At 40.6% G+C, this 16953-nt stretch overlaps 1 protein-coding gene across 3 annotated transcripts; it reads right to left on the bottom strand.

Annotated features, from left to right (window-relative positions):
* Positions 1–708: 708 nt before the first annotated feature.
* Positions 709–14820, bottom strand: MANSC1 (MANSC domain containing 1). 3 transcript variants are annotated; one of them, XM_054590924.1, is made up of 4 exons: positions 14607–14820; positions 10700–11014; positions 6628–6768; positions 709–1817 (listed from the first exon to the last, which is right to left on the bottom strand). In XM_054590924.1, exons 2-4 carry the CDS (start codon positions 10920–10922, stop codon positions 937–939), a joined length of 1245 nt encoding a protein of 414 aa, XP_054446899.1. In that variant the 5' UTR covers positions 10923–11014; positions 14607–14820; the 3' UTR covers positions 709–936. The 3 variants fall into 3 exon arrangements, with proteins under 3 accessions (XP_054446899.1, XP_054446900.1, XP_054446901.1); XM_054590925.1 differs by having other exon boundaries at positions 14646–14820; XM_054590926.1 differs by lacking the exon at positions 14607–14820 and adding an exon at positions 14409–14466.
* Between the last annotated feature and the right edge of the window lie 2133 nt (positions 14821–16953).

Genomic DNA, 16953 nt, shown 5'->3' with positions numbered 1-16953 from the left:
ACAAATCTTTTTTATGCATTTCAGTTGCATTTTTACCTTTCTTGAAACAATAAAGCACAATCCACTGAAAATGTTGAGCATTTTCTTCCATCGTCAGTATTAAAATGGCTGCACAAAAATTCACCAATTCTGATTTTTTTAAGTGCACACTGATATGACAGTAGTCACAATAAAATCAAACAAAATTGTTTTGAATGAAATTAAAGACAATTAAGCACTACTAGAGCCATTGTATGGAAAAATACTAAACGAAATTTTTGGCCAACCCAATAAATTTGGCCATTTATCAGAAATGACTTAGCACTGTCTCCACATAAGCTAATATTCTGCTAGAATTCTCCCAAAGGAAATTCTTTGCTCATTGATGGTAAAATGGGGAGTAGGGTTGTCATTTTAACTTAGAACACATATTTTCATCATTTAATCATTTTGCCGGTGGGAATAAATGGAACGATATCCAGCTGGGCATATGACTTACAAGAACATTACTGAGTAACAAAAGATTTATTCAAATATTTAATTGGAAGGAAATACATCTGGAATAAATTTTATTGGAATATATATATAAAGGAAAGTAAATCCATTAGAATTAATATCATAAATAGTTGGCTTTATCTGGAACTAGAAATATTAACAAAGTGGAGCCTAAAAGTCCTTTTTTTTTTTTGCAAAAAAAAAGTCATTTTTCAAGTTGATATGACAATTGTATTATTTTAGGTAGAGTTTGCTTTCAGCTGATATTTTAGAGATAGAACACAAAAATTACCTGATTTATTTTCTTTCCCCCTTCAAAAAACAAAAAAGCAAAAACAAAGTGGGAGGGGGTATTTGCCTGTCTTAAATGCTTCCAAAATCCTAAGATCAGCAAGTTAGCAGAAACTCAGTATGCTTGGACTACTAGGAACGACATGAATTAAGAGATACCTAGTTTTGTCCTTACATGTCAACATAAATCCCATTGATCAAATAATCGAGTCTCGAGTAACGTTTCCTGCGGAGGGATTCCAAGAACATTCTACCCAAGAGGACAAGGCCTATCATGAGGAACAGAACACCAAAGAGCAGGGTCCCAATGAGGAGCCACTTTTCAAATGGAAGGCTGTGTTGGCTTCCTGGAAAACTGTGCTGGGAGGAGCTGCCTGCAAGGGTCTTCCCATTCTCCTGGGAAGCGGTTTTCTTTGTAGAAGAATCCACATTTGGCAAAAGACCTGTAGCAGGGTTATGGGCCACCTCTGCCGTCAAAGTTACATTGGCCATCTCTGTAAAGGGCACCGTTTCTGGTAGGCCTTTCAAGTCTGTAGGTACCTGATAGATGGTAGTTGGAACTGCTGTTGTAGTCATATTAGCTTGGGACGTAACCAGAGCATGTGTCAAAACTGTAGAACTGACTGTGGGAGGCTGAGAAGTGACAGTCACTGCAGGTGGAGCCGTGGTGGCCACCTGTGGTTGAGAGGTCACAGACAGTGTCGCTGGAGCATTGGTGGGGAAGAGAAATGAGGGCTCTGTAGTGGCAGGGAGGGTACGTAGGGAAGCAACAGCCACTGTAGTGGGGAACGTTGTCATATTTTCAGGCAGAAGATGAGCTAGTTTTTGTTCTGAAGAAAACTGTGAACTCTGAGAATGGCTTTTTTCTTTAGAAACAGGGAACCGTGTGCTCATTGGATCAGTCTTGAATAGTTTCTCCAAGTGATCTGAAGCTCCAAACTTCTGAGAAAATGTATCTCTCCACAAGATACCAGTGGGCTTTGAATAGCCTGTCAGACGAGGGGGTATGGGAGTCACTGCTGGGAAATCAGCTTTGCCCAATGACGGAAAATCTGAAAATGTAGAGACAATGAAAGGGAGACAAATTTATAAGGTGAGTTAAAAAAGACAAATGTATCCACTTGTTCAGTAAGTCCTCACACTGTTGATACTTGACATTCCATAGAAATTTGTGCAAAATGTAAAGATATGAATTGTTAAATCAGACCCGATGACAGTGTCACTAAACCAGTCACCAGATGTTGTGGCTTTCTTCTACAGTGATGGGACAGAGGAAGAGAGGAATGCGTGGAAGAGGATGGGGCAATAAATAAAAATTAAAAATATATATAAAATAAAAAAGGATAACATTTTGTGACACATGAAAATGCCATGAAATTCAAATTTCTGTGTCCATAAAGTTTAATTGGCACACAAACGAGAATGTGTAAACAAACTATTCTTGTTTGTTTACATACTGACTATCACTGCTTTCATAATACAAGGACAGAGGTGATTCAGTATGACAGATGGCATCTCACCCACAAAACCTAAAATACTGGCTTGAAAAGCATAAGATACTTATTATTTGGCCCTTGACCAAAAAGGTTTGTGCTCAAAGATATAGTACTTTACTCTAAACTAGGATTTAGATTCCTGGAATTCTTCTTCCCTCCAACAATGCTGAAGAAAAGAGTTTCTGCTGCAGGTGATATCATATCACAGACACGGCATCACCATGAGATCCACGGCATCTCTATTTTTAGGTAGGATCAGATATTTTAAAAAAGAGCAGGACTCAACATATTTCATTTTAAAGTTAAAAAAAGGCTCAAGTACATGTCCTGTGATACGTGTGAACTCAGAACTTTAAATGAGGCCATTGACAAGGATGAGCAAAACGGATGTTTCTTTCTCAAGAATGCAAGCTCATAAATAAAGCAAAGAAAGGGCTAGTCCCATACCTGATAAGATTCCTCTGTTGACAGCGATCCTAGAACCACGCACCGGCAGGCCTGCTCCGCTGACCTCACCCTCCGAAGCTTGTCTTTGGGGTGTGGTGCTTTTTGTCACAGGGGACATGAGCCATAGGGGGTGCTGGGAAACAGCCCCGGGCCCTCAACCCCTCTTTTGAGTTTCATTTTTAAGTGACTTTACTAAGTAAAAAACTAAGTAAAAAACTTAGGGACTGACTCTTACTTGAAAACCAGTCGAGGAAATAGACTCCCAATTTATTCTACATCGGAGTTCCCTTATTCTAGTCCTTGTTAGAAATGATATCCCACAAACTGAAAAAAAAATTAAATGATGCCAAGCTAAATGGTTTTATAGAATGAATAGAATATACTGCCATCTTTAAATCTTTCAGTCTGTATATATTAAGTCAACGAAAGAGAGTTCATCGTGAAATACATCACCAAACAGGTATTAAATTTCACTCCAAACAGGAGGCAGATAATTTAGTTTTATGGGTAATCTCAACCCACCAACATGGGTAGATTCATAAATAGAATTACACACACAACTTGTAAGCAAACTGTAGATAAAACCAGTACGCTGCTCAGCTATGTCCAGAGTTGGGGCCACTTTGCACGTAGTTATTCATCAACCTGCTCTGGGCTGATGATACCCCCTGGTGGCTACCAGAGGAACTGTTTGATTCTAATTCTATTTCATTACCTTTACACTAACTCTTAAAGGGCTACGCACGCGCCAAGTCCCCTTTTCTCTCATTTCCACGCGAGAGAATCTTTACCGCATACTCCCTCTTTTATACATGCATTATAAAAGCAACAACATTACAAAAGTATTACGAAAATTAAGACAAACTCTACTATAATTTCTATTATCATGTCCCAGCCACTATTCACATGTCTGCATACCTTTAAATTAAAACATTTTTTTCATGTAACTGAAAAACAACTGAATGTTTATTACCAGATATTTATGGGAATTTGCTTATTTCTACACCTGCAACTTATTTTTTAGTGTCTGCATCATATTCTCTCAAGTGGATCCATCACATTTTACACCCAACCATGCTCTGGCAGTTGGACATTTATACTGCTTAGAGTTCTTTTTTTTTTAGACTAATTATATAATAAAAAGCTTCACACCAAGTTTTTTCATGTTTTGGTATTGTTTATTTAGTGTAGATTTTATGGAATTAGAATTACTCGATTAAAATTATCTATATTTTTAAAATATTCTGCTTTTAAAAAAAAAAATCCTCACCTCAAAACATGCCCATTGACCTCTGAGAGAGGGGAAGGGACTGGGAGGGAGAGGGAAACACCGATCGGTTGCCTCTCGCACGCACCCCGGCCGGGAACCAAACCCACACCCTAGGTATGTGCCCTGATTGGGAATTAAACCCGTGACCCTTCAGTCCACAGGACAATGCACCAACCAAATGAGCCACATTGGCCAGGACTAAAATATTCTGCCTGAATGGTGAAGCAGGTGATAGACACAGGGAACACACACTGAAAGAAGACAGGACAGGATGGAGAAGAGGCGGTATGAAGGCATAATAGAGGGGGAAGGTGATGGTCCCACTTCCACGTGATGGGAGCTCCTGAAGGAGAAGAGCGAACACTCCAATCCAAGTCTTGAGCCCTGACCTCTTTGAAGACTCAGACTGGCAAATCCAGTGCCTGCTGGACACCCTCTCTGGGCATCTGACAGGCTCTGCAATGTTCCAGGTGATCAAGGGGGAATGGCAAGAAGCCATATCCACACCACACTGCAGGTGCCCTGTGTTTTTAGCCAGAACTCTCTGCATACAGGCAGGAGACATGAAGGAGTCACACAGACCAGGGGCAGCCACCCTGGCCACGGAGGCCCCAAAAGGCGGGAAGGAGGACGAGGAGAAGATACTGTCCATGCCAGGTAAGGTCTTGGGTGCTTTGAGAAGCCTCATCTGTTCTGTCATAGTCTTTTAAAAAATTATTATTTTTAAGAATTGTGGGAAAATATACATATCATCTACCACTTTAACCCTTTTTAAGTACATGGCTCAATGGCCCTGAGCACACACCGCACTGGGCAACCGTCACCATCATCCATCTCGGGACTGTTTTTCAGCCTTGCCAAAGCAAAACTTTGTTTATTATGTGCCAGCCTCTTCAGAGTTGGGTTCACATCACTCTTTAGGAAGAATTTGCAAGTCATCTTTTTAAGGGATTGTTGGGTACATCCAGTGTTCCTGGTCCCGGAACAAAAGCCGGACACAGCACCGCCCCCCCGCCCCGCCCCCGCCCCCGAGGGACAAAGCAGAGTCGGTGCCCCGGTGCCCTGAGCAGGTGCCCTTGCCTGCACTTGCCCTCCCCACCCTAAGGCTACTTCTCCTCCAATCTTCCACAGCTCAGTAGATGGTGCCACCACCATCTGGACACTCAAGACAGAAAACGAGGACTTGGCTCCAGTGCTTCTCTTTTCCTCGTCCCCACGCCCACGCGAGCAGCAATCCTGTGAGCGCTACCTCGGAAACAGCCCCTGCGTTTGCTTCTCTCCTCCTCCCCGCCTCCCTGGTCCACTGTGCCACGGCCTTTCACATGGATCTCACCCCCACTTCCTAGCCTGTCCCCCCACTTCCCCTCTTGCTGCTGGGTCATTGTCCATTCCCAATACAGCAGTCACAGTGAGCTTTGAGAAATCACCTTTAAAGTACCATGTTCCATGCCTGCTTAAAAACTTCCAACAGCTTCCCACGACACACTTAAAATGAAAATGTCCTGCCCTATGCTGGCTTACAAAGCTTTTTGTGATCTCTCTACCTGTCTTATTTTTAGCATACCACTCTTTATGTACTTGGTTCACTATGAGTCAGCCAGCTGGGGTATTCAAACAGGCTACTTCCTCTGCCTAGAAGGGCTTCCCATGACCTCACATCTGGGCCTTTGCTGTTTAGTTCTCAGTTTAGGGGTTACTTTGCAGATGCTTCCTCTCATCACCTAACCCAGCAGGTCCACTCGGGGATTATCTATTACATTTTCTTAGTTCAATCATCTGCATAGCACTTGTAATAAATTTTTCTTGATTATTTATTTATTGTCTCTGTCTCTCCTAAAACGTAAGTTTCAGAAGTGACAGCCTTGTAGTTTTATGTTTAGGGCTGTATCCTTATATGCCTAGGGCATAAAAAGTGCTTGGCATGTGGGAGATACTAAATAATACTTGCTGTTTATTGAATAAAGAAAATAATATTAATAATCAAGGGCAGAATGACCAAAACTTTCAAGGACAATTTGACACTGAAAGCATCTCATCCTGAAAAATTAACAAGTCAACTTCTCCCTAAGACATATCCAAATAATTATCTTAATTTTCTGTATTCTGAACAAATATGTATGTTTCATGTGCATAGAAACTGTATTCCCAATGCATTGCACAGAATTTGGCACATGATAGATGCTCAATTAGTATTTTTTAATGAACTTCCTTCTGGGGCTATGCAAAAAAATCCACTGAGTTTGATTTCAGATAATGTGATTATAAAATAATTCTAACCTAATGATAAACATACTAGAATTTTGTATATTTGCATAGGTCTTAATCCTTTCCAAAAAGGAGACCTATACCCCTATTCCAGGGCTGCTGACAATGTTCTAAAGAGGCATTTCAAAATGTTTTCATGAAAAGTCTGTGCACCTTTTATCTTATGGAGGTAAAAACAAAAACTATGGTTCAGAGGTCTTTCACTGGAAAGAAGCTGTTTGACTTAGAAGTTGAACTTTAAATCATGAGATTTTTCTGGTGTGCTTCTACAGGTGTGACCTCTTTTGGCAGTTTTACTTAGACTCTTCTGTGGAAAATCTTTCCCATGAACCATAATCTTAAACAATTCTAATCACAAAAGGAAAAGAACAATGTTCTCATTACCTCTAATTATCCTGTAACTCTTAAGTCCCTTTGCTGGTTTCAGTGGACAGGCTTCCTCACTGGGACAGAAAAACAGGTAGCAGTTGGGTTGTCTGGTTGTTTTTCGAGTGTCGAAGATCATCAAGTTACACTCCTTGTCCCCTGCAATGAAAGGTTTCATAGCATTATTATTTTGAAACAGGATTTTCGAAGGAGTACGGCCCGCCGGAAGAACTTCATTTATTCTGGTGTCCAACACAAACACTTTTGTTCCCTTGCTTGCTGACCACTGAATCATTTCCTTTTCCTTAGCATAGTCACTTGAAGTGACGTTTAAGGACATTGGGTTTAAAAACCTCAGTTAAGGTAATTTTGGCAAAATCAATTTTTAATAGTCCATGTAAATCTTTAGAAATAAGCTTTCTGTTAGCTAAAATATCCACCAAAATATAATGACTTTGCAATCTTTGCACAACTCACAGTTGAGTTGGGCCTTAAGAAATGGATCGAACCCTACTGACTTCATATACCCCTGGTGTCCTGAAGGCATCTCACACACCTCTGAAGCCCTGAGCCTGGCTTTCTTAGGTGGAGTCTGTAAATTCAGCATCCTACATAACATGCCTCCTTCCCGAAAGAATCCAAGTAGTGCATGAGATGCGAAGTCTATTTTTTACTTGTATCAGTGCCATTCTTCTTTTGGTTCTTTCTTAATATTTCTTCTCTTCCTTATTATTTTTGCTTTTCTGTTTTCCTTCCTCCCTCATTTTTCACTCTTAACTTTCACTTCTAGCTTCTCTTTCTCTTATGTCCAATAGAAATTATTCTCATTGTCATGACCTAGAGTTGACCTCATTCTGGTGCAGTCTCACATCTGGGCCTGTGAACTCTTGAGAGGTCAGTATACCCTGGGCCAAGTTGAAGTTTAAGAGGCATATTGGCTAATTAGTAAATGCATGTTCTTGACAACATGGATCTTGAGAGCATTATGCTAAATGAAATGTCAGATGGAAAAGGACAAAAACCAGATATCACTCATGTGAGATATTAAAAAAGCAACAAACCACCACCCCCCGCCCCCAGAACAAATTTGTAGATACAGAGAACAGAATGGTGGTTACCAGAGGGGAACAGTGATGGGAAGGACAAAGAGGGTAAAGGGAATCAAATATATGGTGATGGAAGGATATTAGACCTCAGGTAGTGAGCACACAATAGGGTATACAGATGCCATGTTGTAGCGTTGTACACCTGAAATTTATATAATGTTATTAACCAATATTATCCCAATAAACTTATTTTTTTTAAAACCTACCTATTCTTTTTCACCACACACACACACACACACACACGATAACTAAGTGTTAAGTAACTTTATTGTGGTGATCATTTTGCAATTTATTTATACATGTATCAAATCTTCACCACCCACTGTTATGTGCCAAACATATCTCAATAACGGGGTAAAACCCACGTGGGCTGCCAACCGTTACCACTGCTTCTTCAAATCAGGCGATGGTTAGGGATCAACCTTGATAGGACTCCGTTTCTGTGGGGGGTTTATCATGTCATCACTCTGTCATTGAGGCAGCAAGAAGGCCCTAGTTTAGCCTTCCCTTTCTCAGGACTGTGCTAAGTCTGCAATACCATTTTGGAAGGGGCACTTAGGTAAAGGGGGTGGTCCGTAAGATCCCCAAGGTGTATGCCAAGTTTTGTGTCCTCTGTACTTAATCAGTATTTTTCTGGAGTCCATGGTTATAAGCAAATTAAATTATCAAACTTTCTTTTTGAGCCTTAAACATTTAAAAACTTTTGCTCAGTAAATGCAGAAAAAGTGTGAGATCCATTATCTGAGGCCCACCACTCACTCTGCTCACAATAAAGCAGTAACAGTAGTTTTGCTGGCAGAATAAGCAGCAAGCCCTCGTTTCTTACTAAGTGCCCAAGAAACTGAAGAGAAATGCGTGGTCTCCTATGCTGTCGGGAAGTACCCACAGAGCATGCAGTCCTGTTTGCAAGGGAAGTTTCTATTTCACATAAATGGTGATATAACATTTAAAGCAAAACTTGATATTTATTTTTATTTAGAGAGAGGGGAAGTAAGTGAGAAACATCAATTGGTTTGCCTTTGGGATTTGCCCCAACCAGGGACTGAACACACAACCTAGGCATGTGCTCCGATCAGGCACAGAACCAGTGACCTTTAAGTTTGCAGGACGATGCCCAACCAACTGAGCCACATCAGTCAGGGCCAAAACTAGACATTTAAATAAAACCTCTGTAATTCCATAAATAATTTGTAAAAAAGACCATCTAAAAGCTCACTGCTCAATTTGAGATGACCATAGAAGGGTTATTCTCTCCTGACAGCAAATGCATGGTGTCTTTTCCACACCCATTCTCCAGTTCTCTGATTTTTCAACACTAGCTGAATGTTCTACAAGTCAATTCAATTCTGATGGTCAGAGTCCACAGGATTAAGGGGTTTTTAGCCCTTTAAGGTCGCCCTCATGTTGATGCTAGTCACAATTATTAGGTCCCCGGGTTATTCACACTTCTGCCAACTTGGCTACAAATCCAGGTTCCCATAACCCCAAAGCCAGGATCAATAATTGCTAGAAGTACTCGTAGAACTTGGGAAAATGCTATACTTACTATTACAATTTATTATAAGGGATACAGATGAATAGCCAGATGCAGAGGTACAGGGTGAGGTGTGGGAGGGGTCCTGAGCACAGGAGCCTCTGTCCCTGCGGAGTGGGGGTGTGCCACCTTCCTGGAACATGGGTGTGTTCATCAACTTGGAAACTTCCAGAACTCATTGTTTACAGTTTGGTTTGTTTTTTATGGAGGTTTCAACATAGACATAATTGATCAAATCACTGGCCACTGGGGGCAGAACTCAATCTCCAGCCCCTCTCCTCTATTCAGAGGTGGGGGGTGGGGTGGGGCTGAAAACTCCAAGCTTCTAATCAAGGCTTGGTCTTTTAGGTGTCCAGCTACCTGAAGCTACCTGTGGTCCAACCAAGAGTCCTGCCATGAGCATTAACTCAAAAATGGTTAAAATGGGCTCATTATGAACAACAAAAGAGTTCCTATGCACAGGGAATACCAAGGTTTTTTGGAGCTCTGTGTCAGGAACCAGGGACAAAGACCAAATTCCCCTCCCTCCCTCCCTTCCTTCCTTCCTATCCACAACGATTATAGGGGGGGAAAAAAAAGGAAGCAAAGATCTAAGAGAAAACATGATTTTGTTGGCTAGTAAGTTAAGTAAGAACCACTAGTCCAGCATTCACTAGCTCTTCTAGGCTCTGAGGGCAAGGCCTTATCCGTCTTATTGTTTTAACTCTAGCAATGCATTAGTGCTCAATAAATTTAGGGTGGTTTTTTTTTTTTCCATTTAGGGAATTGAGGCAGGTTCATAAACAACTGAAAAACAACTACTGTTTCACTTCGATACATACTTCTTTTTTCAGTAAGTATGGAGCCTGAAATCTGTAAAGGCATGGTTTAAACCTGTGGCCTTAGTTGCCTTCAGTGTCTTATGAATGGGTCAGACTAAATGACTTCCCATGCCCCTGAGAGTCCTAGAAGCTTCAATTAGTGGCCGGTGGCTTCCTGACTCACCTTATGCCTCTAGATCCAGGGAAGGGAGACAAAATGGCGATTTCGCGTTTCCACTTAAAAATTAAATGCTGATTTCCCTAAGGGATGAATTAGGGATTTGTCTTGACTCCCTTTCTCTGTTTAAATGTTCTTTGTAATATCACATCGTATTGCAATACTCCACCACAATGTCAGCTAAGCATTTAAATACCATTTTTGTCTTGATATCCTAGATGCCTGCTAGAACCTAACACCGAGGGTTCTCAGTTTTTATATCCACACACCTGAGTGATGTACACACACACTTCGCGGTAACTTTGACCAGCTTAGGGGAGGGGAGGGCACATTTGTGACATTCCCTGGGTGATTTTGTCACCCACCTTTCTATCCCATTGAGAATCACTAGTATAAACCATTCAGCCACGTCAACCTGCTACTACATCACAAGACACATGGAATAAAGGGCCGTCAAGGGACCATTGCTTACCTGATATGTTTTTTGTTGAACAGCAGGAATTAATGCAGTCTTCTTGAGTTAATGTATGGATGGGCTCATTGCCTCTGATCCCCCTGGTGAGAGATGACTGGATGTCAATGACGACATCTTCCAGACTCTGGGTAGGACAATTATGACTGGTGGACGGCCTCACTGCCAGGAAACAAACAAGTGCAAAAGTGTAGACCAAGCTCCGTTCTTCTCCAAACAACATTTTAAATTTCAGTATAGTTTTAGTCTTCAAAGGTCAAGGATAAACTTCCCTCTGGTCTTAGTTTGCTTCAAGAAGATTGCAGAGATGATGGTCTAGAGCAAAAAAAAGTCATCAATGAGTTTTGTTTCCTTTAGCAAATCTAGCAAAAATACACTTCCGTTCACTTAAGTCAGTGTAAGTGACTCACAATTTACAGGGCAGAAATAAACCAGCACTTGTATTCATTTCCCTTTTAATAGATTTGAGACAAGCTTTTGTTAAAAACTTGGCAAAGAACAAATAAACATGTATGCTATCCTATCACTGCTTAAAAGCGGACAAGTGTCTGTGAAGAAAGGGGTATAAACCGTAGGCCTGCCTCTGAGTTCTAGAATCCTTCCTCTTCTTGCCTCTCCTAACCAGAAGGGTAGAGGACACAAAACCTCTAGTCCCTGGTGAAACAGTGATAATAGGTTTGGGCATATTTCCTTTCTCGGTAGTAACAATTAGAGTTTTAAATCAGTTACTGGGTGGCAGACAATGCTCCAAGAACTTGACATATATTGTTCTATTTGATACTAATACCAGCCCTGCAAAAAAGTTGTTATTTTCCTCCTTTTATAGATGAGGGAAATAAGGCTGCTTTTCTTGTTGCTTCTCTTTAAGTATCAAACCAGAGGCAAGTAACCATAACAATCTAATTCTAGGAATTAGCTAGTCAGCAGGAGAATATTATGGCTCAGCTGAAGGAAAGTTTAGGGGCAGGTGTTCTTTTTGACATTCCAAAAACACAAAATCACACTAGGTTTAATGCCAACTCCACCGGTAAGCTGGTTCTTTTAGGAATAATATAAATAAATGTTAACCTGGCAATGCAACACCATAAACTATCCTCACCACTCATCCCACATCTCCAGAATGCAAATTATTCACTGAATGACAGCCTAGAGAAGAATTACTGCTTCTTTAGTTGGGTATCTTTTGGGTTGGTTTTTTTTTTTTTTTGTGGGAGGGCCTGGGAGTGGAGGTTAATGAACCCTTTGGTAGCCTGGTAAGGTTTAGGATCTCTTCTGAGAGACATGTTTTAAAATGCATAAAATGAAATATAGAGGATTACAAAGGAGCCAGTTATATTGAAATATAATTATCCAAGTAGTTTGTTAAATAAGCCTACAAAACACTGATGAAAGAAATCAAAGATAATCTAAATAATTGGAGAGATATTCCATGTTCATCAATATTGTTAACATGTCAGTTCTTCCCTACTTGATCTATGGATTTAACACAATCCCAACCAAAATTCCAGCAAGTTGTTTTGTAGGTCTCAACAAACTGATTCTGCTGTTTACATGGAATGTGAAAAGGCCCAGGAGAGCCAAGACAATACTGAAGAATCAAGTTGGAGAACTGACACCACCCAACTTCAATAATCAAGACAGCATGGTACTGGTAAAAGAATAAACAAATAGACCAATGGAACAGAAGAGAGAGCCCAGGAATAGACCCACACAAATACAGTCAACTGATCTTTGACAATGAAGAAAGGATAGTGTTCTCAAAAGTGGTGCTGGAATAACTAGACATCTACATGCAAAAAATAATAATAATAATAATAATTCACCCTTCAAAGAAATTAACTCAAAATAGATCATAAATCTAAATGGAAAAATGCAAAACTATCAAACTCCTAGATTATGACATAGGAAAATGTCTTTGTGAACTTAGAATAGGCAACGACTTTTTATACACAACCCTAAAAGTGCAATGCATGAAAGAAAAAATTGGTAAGTTGGATTTCATTAAAACTAAAAACTTCTTCGTGCAAAACACTGTTAACAGAACAAAAAGACAAGCCACAGACAGGGATAAAATATTTGCAAGACACATTTCTGATAAGGAACTGGTAGCCAAAAATATACAAAAAAACTCTTAAAACTTAGCAGTAAGAAAACAAACAACCCAATTAAAAATGGGTAAAAACCAAAAATCTGCATGCAAATATTTATAGTAACTTTATTGATAATTGCCCAAAACTGGAAGCAATCCAGTTTTCAATCGATGAATGGTTAAACGAACAGTGGTATATCCATACAAAGGAATAGTATTCAGCAATAAAAAGAAATAAACTATCAAGCCACAAAAAGACATACAAAAACCTTAATTGCCTATTGCAGAGTGGAAGTCCATCTGAATAGGTATAATTCCAACTATATTACATTGTGGAAAAAGCAAAACTACATTGAAAATAAAAAAAAAACCACTGGAGCACAGGAGATCTTTAGGGCAGTGAAATTATTCTATATTATACTGTAATGATGTGTATTTATATTTGTCAAAACCATAAAACTGTACAACACAAAGAGTGAACTCTAAAATAAACAGATACTTTAGTAAGTAAAAACAATAAAATAGTTTAAAAACCAAGAAACCAGACAAACCTGTATATGGTAATAGAACACAAATCTAATAGCTACCTTGCTAACAGTTATGTCCAACTTTTGAAACAATAAGATAATAAACAACATTTATATTTCTCACATGCCAGTCTCTATACTAAGCACTTTACATGTCATTTAATCCTTACAAGAATCTTAATGAGACAGATCTTATTATCCCCATTTTTAGTTAAAATAAAAACAGCTGTGTATTATATGCTCTTCTTAATCTATTAAATAACAAGTGGTGGTATGTTCAGTAACTGCCATGATTTCAAAATAGTGCTGAATGTAAGTGATATTTTGAGATATGTGCACTTTAGTAATTTGATATAAAAATGTAATTTCTACTCGTGGCAAAAGAGCTACCTCTAACATATGATGATGTCCTTTGCCTACATGCCTCTTAAAGGAAATGCTACAGTTCAGTTAGAGATTAATAAAATAATAAATTTTTCCACCGACATACACAGCCTTTCTGAAAACTATCCATGGTCTCCCCAGGTTAAGAATCCTGGCAGAAGTTAACTTTTTATGCTGCCACACTTTGCAAGTCTTTTTTCTAGTCCTAAAGAAAACGAAACAGGAACAAAAGAGGAAACCCAGGCCAGTCCTTTACTTTGAATGGATTCTGACAAAATCTCTCCTGCAGCTTTTGCAAGGAAACCTGAACTGTGCCGCAAGGAGGGGGCAGGTGCTGTGTTCCCCGTATAAAACATCTCTTTCTCATTAAAAATACTCAACGATTATTAGGTAAATTAATCTTCTAAGTCATTATTATTTAGGCCTTGAAGGTCTAAAGTCAAGATGAATCTTGCTGAAAGATGGAGGGAAAAGGACACAGGTGGGAGGGAGAGGAAGCGCCTGAAGTATAATGCCTGTTTACTATAGTCGAACATACGTGTACGCCGAATATTGGAAATCACTTTACTCGCAGCATAATCTAATCTATCAAGGCACACCCAGCAGAGTATTAGACAATTAGTAGGTTCGAACATGAATACAGGACCCAAATCATAAAAGAAAAAAAAGGAGAAATTTCCCTTCCTTTGAGGAAATATATGTCGCTCACTAAACTGTCCTTCTGCCCGTCCCAATGACGACGCGGAGCCAGTTCCATTTATGACAGGTGCCTCTGGCCTGCCTGGAAAGCCCCTCCGGGACACCTCCGCGCCAAAGCCCCGGTTCAGCCCTCCTTCGCCCCAGCCTTCGCTCGCTCCAGGACGGGTGGCGGAGCCTCGCCCCAGGCAAGGAGGGGTGGCGACGCTACCTGGGGTGGGTCGAGAGGGGAGGGCCGGGACGCCTTTACCTGGCGCCGCGGGGACCCCGGAGCCCCTGAGGTCCAACCCGTGCAAGGACGGCCCCTACGCGCTCGCGGGGCAGCAGCGGTGACTCCGCGCGAGGCTCTCGGTGAGAATGGCAGGGGATGCTCCGCAGCTCCCTCCTGGCCAGCTGGCTTGTGGTTCGCAAGTTCCTGCTTCCGTTGCTGCAGCCGAAAGTTTGCAGGGGGGAAGGGCACATTCCTGCCCTGCAACCCGGAGCTGCTTCCAAGCAACTGCGAGTGCAGTCGTCTGGGCGCAAGCAGGAGACGCGTCCCTCTCCCAGCGGTGGCTCCTGCTCCCGGTGGCCGCGCTGAACCAGGGAAAGAGCCCTCGCCGCACTTACCCACGCGCCTACTTGAGGCCAAGGGCGCGGGGCGTGGGCGCGGGCGCGACCCTCTTGGGTGCCTGAGGGTCTGCAGCTGCGCAGTCTCGCTTCCCAGGGCCAGACAACGCACACGTAGACCGGAGGAAAGTCAAACTACCAAAATGTATATGCAATGAAAAGTCTGGTTCTCACCCGGGTGTGTCCAAGTCTAGTTCCCATGCCCAGAGGCAATCGCTGAGCGCAGTTTCTCCACGTGCAAGAGTTTACAGTGCATTCTACCTGGGACATAGTAAGGAGAACGTTTTTCAGTAACTGGAGGCATTGGAGGGTCCTCAATTAGAGCTGGCATTTCTTTTTCCAAAGGAAAAGGGTTTGATATAAAGATTCAAGATTCCCATTATGGTAAATGATAAAATTAAATATCCTTCTCCTGATAAGAGTTCAACTTTTGCATTTTTTTTTTCCTATTTAACTTATCCTAAGAGTTGGCAATTCTTGCGTTAAATATTATGTGCAAGTCAAGCCTCACGGAAGGCATTTGGGACTGCAGAATTCATTGTCTACAAGTATAATGATTTTAAAAACAATGGTGTCTGTTATAGTTATTAAAATTGTATCCCTAACATTTAGCATAGTGACTGGTACTTGAGGTACTCAGTAAATATTTAACTAGTGTATTTGTTGACTGAATGAATGGAAAAGAATTACTAGGAAGTGTTTTTAATCAATGCTCCCTCCACTCCCACCCCTATGTATATGCAAACAAATGCAACATTATTAAACCACTGATGCTTAACTTGCCAAGAGGTTTTACCTTTGACAAATCTCCACTTTGGTAGGTGTGAAAGAGCTTTCAAACCTAAAGCACTTTGCAATTGTAGGTTATCATTCCAGCCCTGATAAAGGCTACAGCTATTTCCTAGTTTTAACCAATAGTTACAGGAAGCATATGTTGACAGACTGCCCATGAATAACAGCCCATTGTGTGAAGCAAACTCTTACTACCTGTATGCAGAGGATGACCTACTCTTGAATTACAACACTACTGCAAAAACTTTGTTTTAAACAGTTATCAAAGACAAGGAAATTCCAGAGTGATTTTCCACTGGAGTGACTTTCCTGATGCACCAAGAGACTGATGTACATAGTACATTTTATCATTTTATCTCTGCAGATATACTTGAGGGTCCAAGGTACAGAGAGGTCACAGTCATCGAATATCCCTATAAGGAGTATCCGTGCTAAGCACTAAGTGACCCTTCCCTCACTTAGAAACTTAAGACTCAGTGTTTTGATACAATGAAACTCTTATCATTGAAGTGATATCATTTATTCAGTTATGACAGTGAACATAATTGAAATAATGATTAATGATGGAAACAATGATTAAAGGACTTTTCTATTAACATGAACTAGGTGTTGGAATTAGAAATTATATTCATTGTCTCCTCGTTGCCTTAAGAGATTACCGAATCTCTCCTCCTAAGACTGTCCCATTTCTGTGGAGGCATATTTTTTTATAAGTGTTTTATCCAGAAAACATGTATTAAATACTTTCAGGGGAAATTAAAGACCAAGAAGACGCAGACTCTACCTTCAAGATGCTTATAGAGCAATGGGGGAGATGAACATAACTCAATGACTACATAAAGAATAAATGTCATGATAGAAGATGTTAATTAAGGAAGGTCAGAAGAGTGGCATCTAGTGTAGACTTCTGGGATGAGGTGCATAAGTTCAACCATTTTTTTAAAAGACAGTATTTTTAGAGCAGTTTTAGGTTCACAAGGAAATTGTAGAGAAAGTACAGAGGTTTCCCATATACCCTCTGCACCCGCACATACATAGCCTTCCCCATGATCAACACCCCCCACCAGAGAGGTAAATCTGTTACAGTTGTACATGTTTAAAGTCCATATTTTATCTTCTGCTCATTAGGTGTTGTACATTCCACAAGTTTGGACAAATGT

Source organism: Pteronotus mesoamericanus, unplaced genomic scaffold (genome assembly GCF_021234165.1).
Source record: "Pteronotus mesoamericanus isolate MK-2021 breed Mesoamerican mustached bat unplaced genomic scaffold, CSHL_Meso_final scaffold_21, whole genome shotgun sequence".
Taxonomy (NCBI): Eukaryota; Metazoa; Chordata; class Mammalia; order Chiroptera; family Mormoopidae; genus Pteronotus; species Pteronotus mesoamericanus.
The sequence above is the reverse complement of the archived record's forward strand: the minus strand, read 5'-3'. Positions and strand labels throughout refer to the sequence as shown.